This window comes from Sciurus carolinensis, chromosome X (assembly GCF_902686445.1).
Source record: "Sciurus carolinensis chromosome X, mSciCar1.2, whole genome shotgun sequence".
In the NCBI taxonomy this organism is placed as follows: Eukaryota; Metazoa; Chordata; class Mammalia; order Rodentia; family Sciuridae; genus Sciurus; species Sciurus carolinensis.
In genome coordinates, this window is record NC_062232.1 from 66,014,998 (window position 1) to 66,034,140 (window position 19,143).

Below are 19,143 nucleotides of genomic sequence, written 5' to 3' on the forward strand. Positions count from 1 at the left end.
TAAGAAAACAAAACCAATAAACAAAACAAGGAACAATAAATAGTATTTAATATTGGAAATTTAGAAAGTAATTAGAATGGTTCCTTGAGACAATCTTCCTGAATTCTGAACTTGCAGCCCACTCATTGCTGAATTGCATTTTGGAAAAAGAAAAAAAGTGGAAACAAAAGGAGGAGGGACACAAGGAGAAGGTGGAAACAAAGAGCAGATCAGGGAGATGGAAATGTCATTGTGGATTATATCTCCATTCTGCATTGGGGGATAGTAGCTGGAATTACACTGGGCAGAAAAAGAAACAAAGTAGCACTCACTATATGCTATCTTACCTTCTGGGAAGGAAGGAATTTAATGAGGAAAAACGAAAGTTGGAAGCAGCGAAAGATTGAAGGAGGAAGAGGAAGGAAGAGAAAGAAACTGATATAACCTCTGACAAGCAGAAACTCTTGGGTACCAAAATTTTACAAGACCTTATCTACCTTGGAGAGTTTACAAAATTTGAAATAATTTAACTCCCCTTACTTAGTTACTTTCTATGCTTATAATTAGTATGAGACAATCTACTTGGAGTATAGTTTACTCTTATTCTATAAAACTTTATTGAATAAACTGAGACATAGTGATCAGACAAATTATCTGATATTAAATATCTGGTATGTAATAAAAACTGGAACACGAACCTAGGAGGTGAACTCTGGATCTAGAATTAGGGTACTTATTCCAGGCTTAGTGGTACACATCTGTATCCCAGTGACTCAGGAGTCCAAAGCAGGAGGATTACAAGTTCAAAGCCAGCCTCACCAACTTAGCAAGGCCCTAAGGAACTAAGCAAGACTCCATTTTCAAAATAAAAACATTTTTTAAAGAGAGTGGGGAATGAGGTTCAGTAGTTAAGTCCCCCTGGGTTCAATCCTTGGTAACCCCCTGCAAACAGTTTAGAATTAGGATACTTAAGACTATGTTTCTTTATACCTCTTAATTTTACAATGTGATACTTTGATAGAAATATTCACAAAATCAACATGGTGACATGATTCTACAGTCCCAGATACTTAGGAAGCTGAGTTGGGAGCAGCTCACTGGAGCCCAGGAGTTTGAGGCCAGACTGAGCAACACAGTTGACTCCCATCTCATAAAAGAAGAGAAGAGAGAAAATAATATCCCTAGGGCACAATAAATACACAGAAGAGGAGCAGCACCTAGATCCAAATGAGGATCTATGGAAGGTTTATCAGAAAATAGTTTATAGGTGTAAGATTACCAAAAATGATTGAATTCATCTCAAGCCCTTAGTAGCTGTGTGACCTGCTTAAAAACTTACTTTCTTGGGGCTGGAGTTGTAGCTCAGTTTTACAGCACTTGCCTACCATGTGTGAGGCACTGGGTATTATTCTCAGCACCACGTATAAATAAATAAAATAAAGGTCCATTGACAACTAAAAAAATGAAAAACAAACAAAAAGAAAACCTTACTCTCTTTGGGCCTTCATCTGAAATTTTTTTTGGTTCAATAATACAAATAAAGTGCTTTGTACAGTGTGCCACACATAGTAAACACTCAATAAAATAATTGATTATAGAAACTTAGGGGAAAAATTTTAAGATAGTGAACTTGTATGAAGTGATGAATGTATGAAATAGTTGTTTTCATGTGTAATGGGATAAAGGGAGAATTGTTCAGTCAATGGGAGAAGGTATTAATCAGAAAAAATGAAGATGTAGCGCCCTAAAATGGTATACAAAATGGCATATATGGTGTCTTCCCTTATATGTAAATTGTATATATTACATACAATTACATATTGTAAAAATCATATTTAAGAAGTGGAAGAATCTAGGTAATAAAAAGTCTGAACTGAAAAAAAACTATTGATTTTTCCTTTTCTTTCAGATTATTCTGAATTTAAAGAGCTCTTGTAGATTTTGCCTGATAGTTGGTCACATACATGCTGTGACTAAAAATATAATAGGCAACTTTGGAGGTAAAATCCATGGAATTCATTTCATGATAGCATGTTATCATTTATACATGAATAGTGGATAAACTATTAATGCATATATTTTAAATATATATAATTACATATCATACATAATACTTTATATTTATAAATAGGTATTTATACTTCATATTCAGATGTAATATAAATAAAATATTTAAAGTTAATATAATGTATAGCATTTATATGTGCTATATAATGTATTAAATACATTGAGCATTGGCCTCCATATATTGGGTATTCATCATACCAGATTAATAGTAGTGTGTTGGCAGTGGGACTATATCTTGTATCATACATGCAATATCTTAAAACAAGTCATAGAATAACTTACATTTTGTGTTAACATTTAAAAAAGTATAAATATTTATGAGATTCCATATAATGTTACAATACATTTATACATTTCCAACACTTAAATCAGGCTTTTAAACTTATGCATCTTATCAAACATCTATCACTTCTTTATGTTAAAAAAATCAAAATCATTTTTCTAGGTTTTTGAAATGGACACTCTATTATCATTACCTAATATTCACCCTACTGTGCAATAGCACACCAGAATTTCTTGTTCCTATGCATCAGTTACTTAGTACCAAAAGATCAACCTTTCCCCATCCCACATAGCTACTGTCCTCAGGTTCTGGTAACTCTTATTATAATTTCTACTTCTATGAGATCAACATATTTAGATTCTACACATGAGTGAGATCATATGGTATTTGTGTTTCTGTGCCCTGATTATTTAACTTAATATAATGATCTCCCTTCTGTCCATGTCATCACAAATGATAGGATTTAATTCTTTTTATAGCTAAATAATATTCCATTGTGTACATATACCACAATTTTTTATCCATTCATCAGTTCATATACAAAATGATCCTTAAAAGACTAGCGCAATCTTTGATGATTTTCATAAACTACATATAATTTTTAAAATAAGCCATCTACTCAGCTTTACTCACAGTTGCTCATTTACCCATTAAACATATGAAAATCCTGCCATGAACATAAAACTTCTCTTTTAAAAAAGTCTATTAAAATATAATAATGTAGTAAAATATTTGATAGCTACAATATCAAAGCAAAATATATATTTACAGTACCTTCCTCCAATTCTCTGCAAATGTTCTAATAAGCAGTGATACAGATCCGTGTTCTTACGGCTTAGGTCAGCAAGCAACTCTCCAAAATATTTGGGATCCAATTTTTCAGGGCCATCATCCTGAATTATCACCTGAAGCAAACATCAATCAGAATTATAAAAAATATTATTTTTTTCTAAGTTCACAGATATTCTCATATAAAATGTAAAAATTAAAATAACCTATTAAAGTTAACACATGAATTAATTCCTAAACTTTCTATGTATCTAAGGTATCACTTTTTTTCCATAGGGGAAGAATTTAAAGACAATTAAACACTGCAATAACATATTCAATTTCATTTCACTCAAGTCTACATGATCCAATGAATGTAAAACTTGAATAACAAATACTGAATATAGGTACTTAAATAAAACAGTAAAATAAGTAATAATCTCTGAATTTCTCATTAATACCACCAGGATTTCTCATCTGCCTACTGTGGGAAAAGAAAATGTGATATTTGACTTATGCTGACTACAGAATAATTATTTTCATTTAGACTTACATATTTTTAGTGAAAGGGATCTCGTTTTACTAATATATCTTAAAGTTAGACTAAGAAAACTTATGTTATTCAGTATGTTTTATGCATTTCTTGTTAGACTCCCTCCTTTTATTATTTGGACTGAATATCTATCTAGTTGATCTGACTTGGAGAAAAGTAGTTCAGACCCAAGTGTTGAAAATTCACAGACCCAAGATACATTTGAAATCCTAGACACAAATTATCATGAATAGTGTCCTAAATAAGACTAATTTTTGTTGGCTTCATATCGTTTACTACCAATCTTTGGGTTAACCTGTAAAGTCAGTGGCACACAGTAGGTTTAAATGTCACAAAATTTACAAGTAGTGCATAAATTCTAGGTACTATGGTATATAAAAATACATATAGTCCATAGATCTATATTTAAATATTTAATATAATACTTTTGAATGTTTATATGAACCTAGCAACTTAGTAACACTTTGTTTCTTTACAAGCTCTCTGTTTCAGTCATATCATGTAATTACTGCCTTTGGGTCTTTACTTGCATTGTCAATTGCTTAGAACATGCTCTATCCTTTTGGTTGTGTTAAAATCTTACCCATCCTTTGAAATACCTCTCAAGATTATCAGTTCCATGAAAATTGAAACTCTGCCAGCCAACATGGCTAATTTAATTTTGTTCTTTGTGTTCAATTATCTTGAGTTGTTTTGGTAGTTTTTAACACATAGAAGTCTTGTTCTCTTAGCACTCTCTCTCTTCCCCCAAAGAAATAACAAGAAAACTTAGCAGTAAATAATAAGTCATATTTTTGGTATATCCCATAGTATTTAGCACAATATTGGCTAAAATTTCTTTAGCTACCCAGTGAGTACTTGTTGAATAGCAAGAATTTATCTACCTGATTAGAACTGATGCAGATTCTGAAAGGATATTTTTTTACAGACTGTTCTTAATGCAGTCAATGAGAATTTTTAAGAAAACCAAAATGAATGTAGGCAAAACTTCCTCAAGAGTTATCATTGTGATGCCCGTACCCTCTGCTGTGCTAAGATACAACTGTGAAATAACTTTTGAACTGCTACATGACAATGAAAATACATTAATAAAAAGTTAAGAGTTGCAGCAACTAAACTGAATTGTAGAGTTGGAGGTTGACATTTCAGTACCCCTTGGACTTCAAGCTCTGAACCGTCAGCTCCTCTATCACAGGCTTCTCTCAGGAAATGAAGGTTGAAACCAGGCTAGTCCATAGTCAAAGTAAGCTTAAATACTTAAATGTTTATTTTGTGTATTATTCATTCATTTCCCCCCTGTTGGTCATCTATATATTAATCAATCTGAGAGTAGCCAGCAAACATGGTTTCAATGTGATTTTAAAAAGCAAAATTAGCTAGATAAGAAGGTGTATTAGACTGCTTTCTTGTGTAGCTAAATACCTGAGGATGGGTATTTCACAAAGAAAAGTTTATTTGATTTTTAGTTCTGGAGGTTCAGGAGCATGGCACCAGTATCAGTTCAGGTTTGATGACAGCTTCATGGCAAATGGCATCAGAATGTTGGTAGTATATAACAAGAGGGAGTGATTATGTGATGAAGCAGGAATCCAGATCAGGGGAAGGGAGCAATCTTTTTAGAACAGCTTTTTCAGGAGAACTAATTCAGCATCTCACAAGAATTACCTTAATTCCTTCTGAATGTGATACTCTCAATGACCTAACCAACTCCCACTGGCTTTGCCTCTTAAATATCTCAAAACATCATAGCAGCCTGGCGCAGTGGCACATACCTGTAATCCCAGTGGCCTGGGAGGCTGAGACAGGAGGATCACAAGTTCAAAGCCAGCCTCAACAAAAGTGAGGCACTAAGCAATTCAGTGAGACTCTGTCTCTAAATAAAACACAAAATAGGGCTGGGGATATGGTACAGTGGTCTAATGTCCCTGAGTTCAATCCCTGGTACTACCCTGCTCAAAACAAAATCAGAGCACCACCACACCAGGGATAAAGCTTCCAACATATAAACCTCAGGGGTACAAATCATATCCAAATCATGGCAGAGATTGAAAATCTAGGCATCATATAAATGTCACTCTATTTATCTTGAGGATATTTTCTTTGCAGTGACTGGTCCCCATTCCTCTCTCATCCCCCCATGTGTCCCTTCTCAGATGACAACTTTCCCAAGCAGAACAGGTCATTTTTTAGCCAAGAATATTCAAGTGCTGAGTGTATCTTCTAAAATTTCCAAACAATTAATTGTATGAATTTAGAATTTTACATGATTTTCTCTCAGCTGATAATTCTCTCCTAATGCTATGAAAATCATGTTTCTTTCCCATCTGAATCATTGGAAAGAGTAATTTCATAGTTGCAAATTGTCTTAAAATATTTGCTGTTGTGCACAAATACTCTCTTGTCATTGTACTGCACATTGGTAGACTTTTTAGGTGCATCCTTCTTTCCCACATTAATCATTAGTGCCATTAATTAAATTTTACTTATGTGATTTCTGTGTGGTGTATTTAAGCACTCGAAGAATCACATAGACCAAGACATGAAGTGACTTTCATCAACATTTTATATATGTTCAAAGCTAGAAACAGGTATTAGAAGTTTCTATAGGAAACAATTTTATTACAAGAAAAGATAATAATAAGTAATATTTATTCAGGACTTACTATGTGTTCCAGGCACTACCATGCACTCCACATAAACAGTAAATTAGGTAATGCTTCTCACTACATACTTCATTACCATTAAAATACATTACCTTCCCAAATGACTTCTGTTATTTGTTTTCTTGGTTACTTTGGATATACATTATCCCTAAGTATATACTTAGGAGGTAATTACTTTGGAGGTGAGTTGGGCTAGCACTTGAAACAGTGAGGAATTTTCTTTCTTCAGTGGAAAACTGTGCCAAATATGCCTAAAGTTCGGGCAATAAATTTTAGCTAGAGAAAAGGTTAAGATAATTAAAATTGAACAACGAATTCTTTTGCTAAGAGAAATGTCACAGTAGAGAAACCAGAAGAAAAAATTCACTCGTGAATATATTCTTATTGTTTTTTAGAATCATAGATTTATAATAATTAAGTAAAATTCAGTAGAAGCCAAAACTCAGTTGAGTTCAAAATTTTGGAGTTGTGAGGACAGAGGAATTCAAATTCTCACCTAGTATTAAATCTTTAATAATAGTAGTACTCAAGAATAAAATGAAATTTTCTAATCACAAACTGGGATGTGCCAGTTAGCCATTTTTCCCATTACTAAATCACAACTTCTTAGAATGTCTAAATGTTATTGGAATTGATTGTGGGTGTGTTTTGGCATAGCTTTTATTTAAACTTTTTAAAAATAGATGGAAACAATTCCTTTATTTGTTTTCATGTGCGCTGAGGATTGAACCCTCACACTTGCTAGGCAAGTGCTCTACCACTGAGCTACAACCCCAACCCTGGCCTAACTTTTAGAGTTGGCTAAAAGTCATCTTCTTCTTGCTCTGAGAAAGCCATAATAAGGAGCTTCCCAAGGAAACATGAATGCTTTGGGCCAGAAGAACTGTAGTAGATGGAGGTTTTGTATCTTATGATATTGAGTTGATAGGATACTTGAGATATAAGTACCCTCCATATTTACTCATCTGCCAAATGTCAATCTTTCTTAATAACTTTAACTGTTCACATATAAACAGAAAAGGAATATAGACTGCTAATGAACAGTTGTTCCAGATATCCAATGTGTGGTATTTCTTCAAAAAATTATGAAAGATTCTTGAACTTGTGACAATAAAATACCTTCAATCAGATCACTACTTTGTTCTAATAAATACCTAGATGTCCAGTTCCTTTTTTCTGATTGCAGTGAGAAATCGTTAATGACTCAAGAAAACCCAAGTCAAGCGACCACATTAAGGTTTATAACCAGATTAATGGTCACTTTTCAGAATATCTGAAGAAAGTAAGTACTTTCCAAAGGGAAATCACGGACCTCATCTCACTACTGCCTTGGAAGTTCTTGTCCTAATTTTATCTTGGGGTTTTGTGTCATATTTGTGTACTATGAGATTCCAGGAATAGTAGGTAAACTTTTCTAGCTAGGCCTATACTGTATCAATTTTGATATTCAAAGATGATGATTTTGACCAACCATATTTGTAAAGTTCAGTCGCAGGAATTTTAGAACCCTAAAGATAATAGAAACACAATTGCTGCTAATTTCACCTGAACTATCTTTTCTTGCATGGTGCCCCTCAAGCTTAATGACACACACCTGTGAGAATTTTTCTGGAGGCTATTTGCAGCCAAGGAACAAATCACAATTCAGTATGATAGCACATTGTCTTAATTCAATTTATTCCCACCAGGAACTGTCTTTAGTGTGTACCTATTAAGTTACCTATTCAGAAGGGCTGATTAACAGATTATAAAGTGCTTAAAATACCATGTTAAAGTGATTAGCCATTAAGTAACTAACATTCTAAAACTCATGAACGTGTTAAATAATGAGATCGGCTGTGCTAAGATTCAATTGAGAAATAACTTTTGAACTGCTACATGAAAATGAAAATACATTAATAAAAAGTTAAAATGTATAAGTGATATCTATATAATCAGTAAAACTCATAAGGATATGATGACATTTATAGATAAATAAGGATACCATTTAATATTGTTTTAATTTTAGACATTTAATAGCTATCAAACTGATTCAAATAATCCTTAATCCAGTGGGTATTAGTCTCTGTCAGGGGCGTGCTCTGAGGGACCCAGAGCCGCACCCTGGCCTGATCTCTAAGATGGCGCCTGGCAGCTTGCCAGACATAGCTGCACTCATATACAAGTTTTAGGAAGTAACTCTGGTTGGCTGTTGTACATGAGGCAATCCTGGTATCTGCCTGGAGACTGTTCCTTGATAGGCTGACTTTCCTGGTAGTCTACTCTCTGATAGGCTGATGTTCTCAATATAAGTCTGAGACTTGTGGAATAAAGTCCTTTTGGTTCCTGTGATCAAGAAGAGCGTACGCGTTGTGATTGTCCCCGCGGGTGGTGGGCGATCATAAGTGGTGCCAAAACCCGGGAACTCGAGTTACAAAGAAGGAACTGATCAGGTAAATACAGGGAAAGTAAAGTACAGTCTGGCCAGGTTAAAGTTCGCAGGATAAGTGACGAGTTAAAGTTCGAAGGATAAGTGACAAGTTAAAGTTCGCTGGATGAGCGACGAGTTAAAGTTCGCGGGATAAGCGATGGAGTTAAAGTTCGCGGGATAAGTGACGAGTTAAAGTTCGCGGGATAAGCGACGGAGATTGAGTGTAAGTGTTTTCGCTTTTGTTTTGCTAGTTAAAGTGTTTTGCATTCTGCTAGTTTAATAGAGAAATATGGACACTGAAATGTCACGAATGCGCATGGAAGGTCCCTTAAAGGATTTGCTCCGGGCCAATGGAATTCCTCTTGAAACTAAAACACCCCGAACCAAATGCAGAGAGGCCATAAAACAAGGGGAAGAGGTTTTGGAGGAAATAAAAGAGGAAAGGTCTAAAGCATCAGAAAGGGCGTCAATAAGATCAGAGACAGACAAGGAAAATGAAACTGGGTGTGAGGATAGTTCAGATGAAGAGGAGGATTTACTATGTAAAACAAAAAATCTCGCTATTACAGGATCTACTAAAGAAAAGATGGGGCAAACACACACCACACATGGTGACCCTGCGCTCTCAGCTCTTAGACTCATGCTGAAGAGTAGCAGCCTTGAGTGGTCTGATACACAGGCGGAGAAAGCCTGGGACACCTTTAAGAGGGAAATCAGTTTAGGGGAGGGTCCCCCATTAGGAGTCTGCCCTACGTTATCTGCCCTTAAGGCCTGCTTCTCTCCAGGACCTCCCAAAGGGGGCTCCAAGTTTCTCCCCAAAGAGCCGCCGCCTAAAAACCGCCCCAGGGAGGCTCATTGCTGCCATCTTGTATTCTGGGGCCACATCAGACTCCAATGAAAGCCCTCGCCCTCCTCCTTCAGGGTGGCAGGAAATCTTCCCGGTGGCCATTTTATGATACTGGGCAAGAACTCACAGACTCTAACCTCCCCCCTCCCTGTATGGCCTTCCCGGTAAATGGTAAAATGTTAGTTTGGGAAGCAATGACTACCAATCACAAATTGGCCTGTGCAGGGATGAAAGATTGCTCCATGGGAAGGTGGATTGTGGTTACCAAAGATATTGGCACACAGCATCCGTGAGCGAGTGGGCAGATGGAAAGGAATTCCTTATCTTCAAGTCTCTTCTTTCTTGCGCTTCTATGCTCTTCCTGCAAACTCGAATGCCTCCTTCTTCTCCCCCTCTTAATCCCTCCTCCTCCTCCAACTTCACCCCACCCAGCCCACCTAGTCCTCCTGCCATGAGGTCCCACATACACCGGTGTGGAGGGAGTAACCAGCCCAACCATCAGTGGCATGTCCTAGTAAGGAGTATGATATAGTAGCCCCAGTCCCCACAAGTATTGGGAGATAATTGTTTCATAATTTTCTGTGTCCAAACCTGAATTGATTACTAACCAGGAATAAGGGTTAAAATGCCCTAGGCATCAAGTTTCTGCTGGAACATTTTAGCCCCTTTCAGATCCTGATCTCAGTCAAAGCTTACATTGAAATGTAAATGGAGGAAGCTAGAAAACTCAGTAGAAGACCGGTCTCAAATCCAAGGGGGAAAAAAAAAGAGCAAAAAGAGTCTTACCAAAACTACAGCAAAAGTAAATTTTATGGTGCTTTACTAAAGTAATTAACAGCTGTATCATTTTTCCCATATCATTTTTCCAGGACTCTTGTTTTTTTTTGAATTCTACATATTTTTTTAGCTCATGACTTTTTTGATCAGTTCTATTTTTTTTATTCAACTAGAGTTTTTTAACATCTGTTACAATGCAATGTAGATTCACCTATAAAGTTTCAAGGCCTTTGATTTTGTGTTATGTGTATGTCATGCTGTCTGATGTCATGTTTTATCTGTATCAAAACTGAGCGCTCCTAAAATTAAAATTTAAAAATGGATCCAAATACTTTTAATTCATGTGATTTAAAAAGGTTCAATTTAAATTGGGTAAACTAATAGAAGTAAAATGTCTTGAAAATAACTCGCAAGTCTCTAGGTGGTCAAACTAATAAAATGTTGATGTTTATATAATGTCTAACATCAATTTTTCTAGGACTTTTCTTCAACAGGAAAGAGACGGTAAATACTGTTCAGGACACTTGTCTGATATCTTGGTTTTTAAAAAATAAGTGAATTAGAGTTGACATGCATGGGATTACTCAAATGTGTTTGTAGAAAAAATTGTTTTGTGTCATCACTAAACTAAAAACAAGGTTACTAAGAGTTATGTCCTAATAGGTATAATTCTAATGTGCACATCTCACCCTCAAAAATACTCTTTATAAACAAAAAGGGGGAATAGGGGAGACCTTCAGGTCCCCTAAAGATAAACTTTCTCTTTGCCTCTTTATTTTAAATTTTTTAACTCTGGATAATGAGGGTCGCTCTGCCGCTGAGAGACATGGCAATCATAAACAACATGATAGAGCGACGGTAAAATGGAAGGATGTTCTTACAGGACAATGGAGGACGGCCCGGACCCGGTGCTTTACTGGAGCCACGGCTCGGTTTGTGTGTTTCCACAGGATAAAACATTGCCTATCTGGGTTCCTGAGTGACTAACTCGACCAGTGCCAACGCTACCAACAAGTAACTCAGACCAACATACTCCTGATGACCATGATGCTCATAGCCCCCCTTGAACTAACTTACAACCTCTTTTTAGTCTCTTAGGATGCTATCTCTCTCAATGTTGGAATGCTTCTAGGTTCCCGCTGGCAGTCTTAATGTGTGTTCCTACCTTCCTACCAGTCCCAGTCTCTGTTACAGATGCAGAATTGCCAGTGTTACTATCAAGAAACAGGAGAGATTTTGGCATCACAGCAACCGTGGTCGCCATGGTAGCAGTCTCTGCAGCAGCAGCCGCAACCGCAGCAGCAGCATTGACACAACCATACAGACAGCAAAAACAATCACTTGGCTGAAAATACAGCTGCAGCCTTACAGACTAAAGAGACCCTAAACCAACATCTAACAGCAGGCATACTCCTTGTAAATCAAAGAGTGGACTTACTACAAGTACAAGTGGATCTTGCAAGAACTTTTGGGACTGGGATGTGTTTATCCTTTAAGAGCAGTATGTGTCACCCCTATTGCTTATAATAACCTTAGCTCTGTGGTTATGTTATCTAAAAATCTCTCTGTCTACCTTACTGGTAATTGGTCATCTATGTTTGATAATTTAACCAGTCAGCCATGAGCTGAAATACTCAGAGTCAATGCCACCAGGGTTCAAGTTGCATCGGTATCCAAGATGTTCTCTTTGTTATCTAAAGCACTGGGATTGACAAAACAGTGGGCTGGAACAGTAGCTGTTCTGATTATTATCTGCTTAGGGATAGCCTATGTTATACACAGCCAGATCAGAGTTCGCCAAGATGCCCAACGGCATCGACGGGCTATAGTACAGACTTTGACAGCCATTGAGACAGGCACATCCCCCCAAGTATAGCTAAGCATGCTGGACCAGTAGTCAAAGACGGGTAAGATCTGTGGAAATGCATACCAACCTAAGACAGGGTTCTGACGCCTGGAGGTCAGAATTTCAATGACGGGTAAGGATGTAATTTGCCATGGACAACCTAAGACAGGCATGGTCCCATGTCATCTTTTCTTTATTTAAAGAATAAGGGGGAGATGTCAGGGTCGTGCTCTGAGGGACCCAGAGCCGCACCCTGGCCTGATCTCTAAGATGGTGCCTGGCAGCTTGCCAGACATAGCTGCACTCATATACAAGTTTTAGGAAGTAACTCTGGTTGGCTGTTGTACATGAGGCAATCCTGGTATCTGCCTGGAGACTGTTCCTTGATAGGCTGACTTTCCTGGTAGTCTACTCTCTGATAGGCTGATGTTCTCAATATAAGTCTGAGACTTGTGGAATAAAGTCCTTTTGGTTCCTGTGATCAAGAAGAGCGTACGCGTTGTGATTGTCCCCGCGGGTGGTGGGCGATCATAAGTCTCTGAGAAAATTAAATGCATTTTAAGTGCAACATCATTTGGTTGCACATATTTTGTACCAAAAATAGCAACCAATCCTAGACAGAGAAAATGTATAAGAATTTTAGGTTCTGAAAATCCTTAATGCTATTTTAATCTGGGTACATATTTAATAAAGAAATTATCTATTATACAATATAAGGTACATATTTGATTTTCAATAAATATCAATCAGGGGAGAGGACTTAAGATCAGGAGCCTCTGAATTGGTTTAGTTTGTTTGTTATTTCCGCAATCTAACAGGGCTGGGGACTCGAACCCCGGTCTCCAGCATGCAAGGCAGGCACACTACGTGATGGGCTATATCGCCAGCACACAAAAATAAGAAACCCAGAATAGCTAAAGCAATCCTCAGCAGAAAGAGCGAAGCAGGGGGTATCACAATACCAGATCTTCAACTCTACTACAAAGCAATAGTAACAAAAACGGCATGGTATTGGTACCAAAATAGACAGGTAGATCAATGGTACAGAATAGAGGACATGGACACAAACCCAAATAAATACAATTTTCTCAAACTAGACAAAGGGTCCAAAAATATGCAATGGAGAAAAGATAGCCTCTTCAACAAATGGTGCTGGGAAAACTGGAAAACCATATGCAACAGAATGAAATTAAACCCCTATCTCTCACCCTGTACAAAACTCAACTCAAAATGGATCAAAGACCTTGGAATCAGACCAGAGACCCTGCATCTTATAGAAGAAAATGTAGGTCCAAATCTTCAACTTGTTGGCTTAGGATCAGACTTCTTTAACAGGACTCCCATAGCACAAGAAATAAAAGCAAGAATCAACAACTGGGATAGATTCAAACTAAAAAACTTTCTCTCAGCAAAGGAAACTATCAGTAATGTGAAGAGAGAGCCTACAGAGTAGGAGAATATCTTTGCCACTCATACTTCAGATAGAGCACTAATTTCCAGAATCTATAAAGAACTCAAAAGTCTCTACACCAAGAATACAAATAATCCAATCAACAAATGGGCTAAGGAAATGAACAGACACTTCACAGAAGAAGATCTACAAGCAATCAACAGATATATGAAAAAATGTTCCACATCTCTAGTAATAAGAGAAATGCAAATCAAAACCACCCTAAGATTCCATCTCACCCCAATTAGAATGGCGATTATCAAGAACACAAGCAACAATAGGTGTTGGAGAGGATGTGGGGAAAAAGGTACACTCATACATTGATGGTGGGGTTCCAAATTAGTACAGCCACTCTGGAAAGCAGTATGGAGATTCCTCAGAAAGCTTGGAATGGAACCACCATTTGACCCAGCTATCCCACTCCTTGGCCTATACCCAAAGGACTTAAAATCAGCATACTACAGAGATACAGCCACATCAATGTTCATAGTTGCTCAATTCACCATAGCCAGATTTTGGAACCAACCTAGATGTCCTTCAATTGATGAATGGATAAAGAAACTGTGGCATATATATACAGTGGAATATTACTCCACCATAAAGAAATGGATGAAATTGGAAAATATCATGCTAAGTGAGATAAGCCAATCTCAAAAAACCAAAGGACAAATGATCTCGCTGATAAGCGGATGATGACATATAATGGGGGGTGGGAGGGGTTAGCATTAGGATTAGGGTTAAGTTTAGGGTTAGAGTTAAGGAGGGTGGCAAGAATGGAGGAAGAAAGGACTGTATAGAGGGAAAAGAGGAGTGGGGGGGGGAGGAAAAAAATAACAGAATTAATCAAACAACATTACCCTATATAAATTTATGATTACATGAATGGTATGCCTTGACTCCACATACAAACAGAGAAACAACATGTATCCCATTTGTTTACAATAAAAAATAAAATAAATAAATATCAATGAACTGAATATGCTGTACAACAATCACAATTCTAAAATAAAGAATTCTTTACTTGTGATAGTTAAGTTGTTAAACACCCAATATAAATTTGAATATGGATATACTTATAAAGCAAAGTATGGTAATGAAGAAAATGGAAATTGAAGTCATACTTCCTAGTTGTGGGTTAAGTAAATTGCATAACCTGGTTTTCTCAACTGTAAAAGGTAGGTAATTTAGTGACTACTTTACAAAGTTATGGGAGGTATCAAATAGAAATAAATAGTGGGAGCTGGGAGTAGTGGCTTCCACTTGTAATCCCAGTAACACGGAGGGCTAAGACAGGAAGATCACAAATTTTAGGCCAGGTTCAGCAACTTGGTGAGATCATGTCTCAAAATTTTAAAAATAATAATTAAAAAAACTTAAAAAGGTCTGGGAATGTAGCTCAGTGGTAAAGCAACCCTATGTTCAACCCTCAGCACCAAAATAAATAAATAAATGAATAGGGGTAAAATATTTTGTAAATTATTAATCACGAAAATAATGATTTTATTTAGTTTAAGGCATACAGACAATTTTCTATTAGAATTGTGATAAAAAGAGTAGAAGAATATTGTTTATGTTTAAACATTCTTAGGTACTTGAGAGTAGAGATACTGTCTTAGTATCTTCCTAAAATTTCATCACCTTGCATAGTGCCTTAATATAGTAAGTGCTAATAAAATATATTGAATAAATAGATTAAATATTTTCAACATTATAAAAATATTAATAATGCTGATTCTGCATCAATTTATCTCATTAATCAAAATATATATTAAGGACAGCCTTTTTAACAGCCTAATGATGGAAGGTAAGTAGTGAGAAAATTGTAATCAAGGATGAAATTGGGAATACTTATTAAGTAGAATTGATAAAAAATCACTGGTTGGAAAGTTGCTTTAATAAAGCTCACTTAAATGCACTTTAGTAAAACCTAATCAAGTTTTCTCTGACTTCATTTTGGTGTGTGCGCTTGTGTGTACGTAAATTTGATATTATATTATAAAATATTGTGATTCCTCTACTCACAACCAATTAGAAAAACACATTGCTGTTTTGCATATTCATTTCATAATGAGTATGGATAAGTGAATAATAACATTTGTAGCTTCTTAAATTATTCTAACTGGAAAATTAAATGTATAATATTTTACTATAATACAAAATGAATTTTAATAATTTATAAAGCTTTTCTCTCATGGACAATGGAAACTTTATAAAGAATTATGCTTTTTCTTTTTTTCCCAAGGGTTTCTGGGAAGCTCAGAGCCAAAGTTTTGATTCTGTTTTACTAATGACAAAACTCTCTGGATTGAATTTCTGTGTACTTTTCCCTCTGGTGTTATCATTCCATTATATTTACCCTGTCATTGATACTTATATATTTATTTATTCCATTGCATCTTATTGATTCTCATAAGCCATTCCAAATTCCTTGAAATGAGAAAGGAGGTATAAATGCATAAATATATACATCAAAAAATGAATATGTATTTTTTAAGTACATAACAGCTTGATAATACATTTGTTGTTACCTTTTTCCTGTTTTCTACTTCTCTATAATTTCTCTGTTCTATGATTCCATAGCATATAATTTATTCAAAGTATGGAAACACTTAGCTTATATAAGCAAGTCTAGTGGAAAGACTTACTGTACATATACACTGGCACTGGTAATTTATCATATATTTTAGTTTCTTATTAAACCTGAAGCTAAAATCTATACCCACAAACCAAATATAGGGTTTATAAGGTCTCAGTGGCATGAGTCATTCCTTAATTAAGCACACATTTTACTGAGAACTTAGTAAGCACTGTCCCAAGTACTACTAGAAACACAATCAAATAAGCTATTGCCTCCTCAACGTCTTCATGATCTTTATAGTCTTTCAGAAGAGCTACATTATAAACCTAAATAGCATTAATGTAAGGAATAGACTAATTGATAACAAATATAAATAGAGGCACAAATCAAAGGCAAAAGAATTCTGAGACAACTTGCAGCAAATACTAAAAAAATTCTAAGAAAGAGATGACTTTCAGTGAGATAAATGGAGATATGTGTACAATCATTAAACTATGACAACTGAATAGGTATGGAGTGGCAAAATGATATTAAATTTTGAGTCTGATGATTACTAGAGATACCATTAAAAGAGGAGACACAGTAAAATCTGGCATGGTCAGTTGCAGGTCACTGTGGGTCAGTTAAAAAGAGATTCATGCAGGCAATTAAAATGACATATTAGAGCTGAGGAAGAAATTCTGGTAGGTGTCCATGTAGAGGTATGGCAGAAGTCAAGATTTTATATCATATTGTCAAGAGACAGATGGTAGAAAAAGGAGAAAGGGGCCACAGTTGGGTCCTTAGGGAAGGTCTCTTTGTGAGTAAAGGGAGAAGAGCCTGAAATGTTATGAATGAGATATGAAGTGTCCCCCTAAAGCTCATGCATGAGGCAACACAAGAATTTTCAGAGGTAACATGATTAGATTATGAGTAAAATAACCTAATTAGTGGTTACTGTAGGTAGGTAAGGTGTGGCTGGAAGAAGTAGGTCCTTGGGGTTTGTATTTTGTCCACAGTGAGCAGTGTTCCCTCTCTCACGTGTTCTCTCTCTCTCTCTCTTCTTCCTGGTTGCCATGTACTGAGTTGCTTTCCTCTGCCACCCCATTATGCCATGATGTTCTATCTCACCTGGGGCCCAAAAGTATGAAGTCAGCCCAAAGTGGACTGAACTTCTGAAACCACCAGCCAAAATAAACTTCCTCTACATTGTTCTTGTCAGGTACTTCAGTCATAGTACTGTAAAGCCTGACTAAAACAGAAAAGGACTTAGAAGCAACAATAAAGTATAATGGAAGAATATCTATAATAGATTAAAAAAAAGTATCATATGCAATAGAACTGGAACAAGATGAGAACCAGTAAAGAAAGTTGAATTTGGCAACTTGGAGCTCAATAAAAGAAGTTTCAGGAACATAGCAAAGCTAGAATATGATTCACAAACTATTAAGGAATGTGTGGGTAGTGAGGACATGGCATAAGTGAGCATGCTTCTTCCTTTGTAAATTTTGTGGAGGTAAAAAAAAAACAGATGAGATCTTGTCAATAGAATGATAGGATTGCAAATGGAGTTAACTTGAAAACAAATATAATCTTAATTCTTGAATCAAAATAATCAAGAATACTAAAGGAATAGACAAATTTTTTCAGTGAAGTAGGTCATTGAAATTCACATAGTGAACACAAATTGTGGTCTTTGGACCAGTAGAATTCAAATAATTAAGGAACTTGGAAATAGAAATTGTCAGACCCCAGCAATCTCTACCTAAACAGACCTTTCAACTGATTCTGGCACACAATAAGCTTGAACTCCACTTCCCAATTTTAGTAGAAGTCAAGGTCACCTAGAGGGAAAGAGCAGTAATGGGACTTGTAATAAAAGTAGGGAGGGTCAGAAAAGGATTAGACATTAAATACTGGTAGCAAGCCATTTAGAATTAGTTAAAAGAGTTGTCTATTAATGGAAAGAGGACACCAAGACAGAAACAATCTTTCCTAGACTAAATTGGCTTAATTTAGGGACTTTCTTTATCACACAAAGAAGTCAAAATCTCAGAACAGAGAAAGTAGATGTTAGTCTACTCAAATTAAGAGATCTGTACAGTGAAGACAATAAAACAGAATGCAACAAAAAGTTAACCAACTTCAAGGAAAAGGATTGTTGAATTGGTTGACAATGGTGGCCAACTCGGCTTGGAACTGAGGGCTGGAATCTCAGTTAAGTAGTAAGGAGAGCATAGAAGATGAGGTAATAAACTGATGATAAGAGAAAGAGACATTCAGTACTTCAGGTTAAACAGTTTCAAGTGACAATATAAATTCAAGGAATGACCAAAGTCTATGTAGACTGAATACAAAGAAATGAAGAAATTAAAGGTGATGAAGAACTATGAGGACAGAGTGTGAGAAGGATCACTGATAGGGATGGTCTAATTCTCATAGATGATTCCAGGACAGGGTATGGAGGAAGTGGAGAGAATATTGTAAGCTGCTTGATGAAACATTTGAAGGATGGTGTGAGTAACCAGAAAATCAATAGATAATGGTAATTGGAGTCAAGAAGGATGGTATATGTGGATTACTGAGTTTTAAGAAGAGTAAAAGCAAGGCACTAAGCCACTCAGTGAGATCTTATCTCTAAATAAAATATAAAATAGTTCTGGGGATATGACTCAGTGGTTGAGTGCCCCTGAGTTCAATCCCCAGTACCCAAAACAGAACCAAACCAAACAAAACAACTCCAGAATATTTGACTGAGTATAAAATTGTATTGAGAAAAGAATAAGTAATGCCTGAGAAATTAGCATCATTAGAAAAATCATAATTATATTAATAAAAAAAGTGAGGGGTTTCAAGATGGCGGACTAGAGGGCGGCTGCATTTCACGTTGCTCCAGGATGCAGGATTCAAAAGAGGAGATAGTGAGAGACTTGGGACCAACTC

The 19,143-nt window shown here is 36.1% G+C and overlaps 1 protein-coding gene across 1 annotated transcript in view; it reads right to left on the reverse strand.

The window, feature by feature from the left end:
- Positions 1-19,143, reverse strand: part of Pof1b (POF1B actin binding protein) — a 93,101-nt gene that overhangs the window by 20,803 nt on the left and 53,155 nt on the right. The window contains exon 7 of the mRNA XM_047535595.1: positions 3,104-3,234. Coding sequence (XP_047391551.1) covers positions 3,104-3,234 — 131 coding nt within the window. The remainder of the gene's footprint in view (positions 1-3,103; positions 3,235-19,143) is intronic.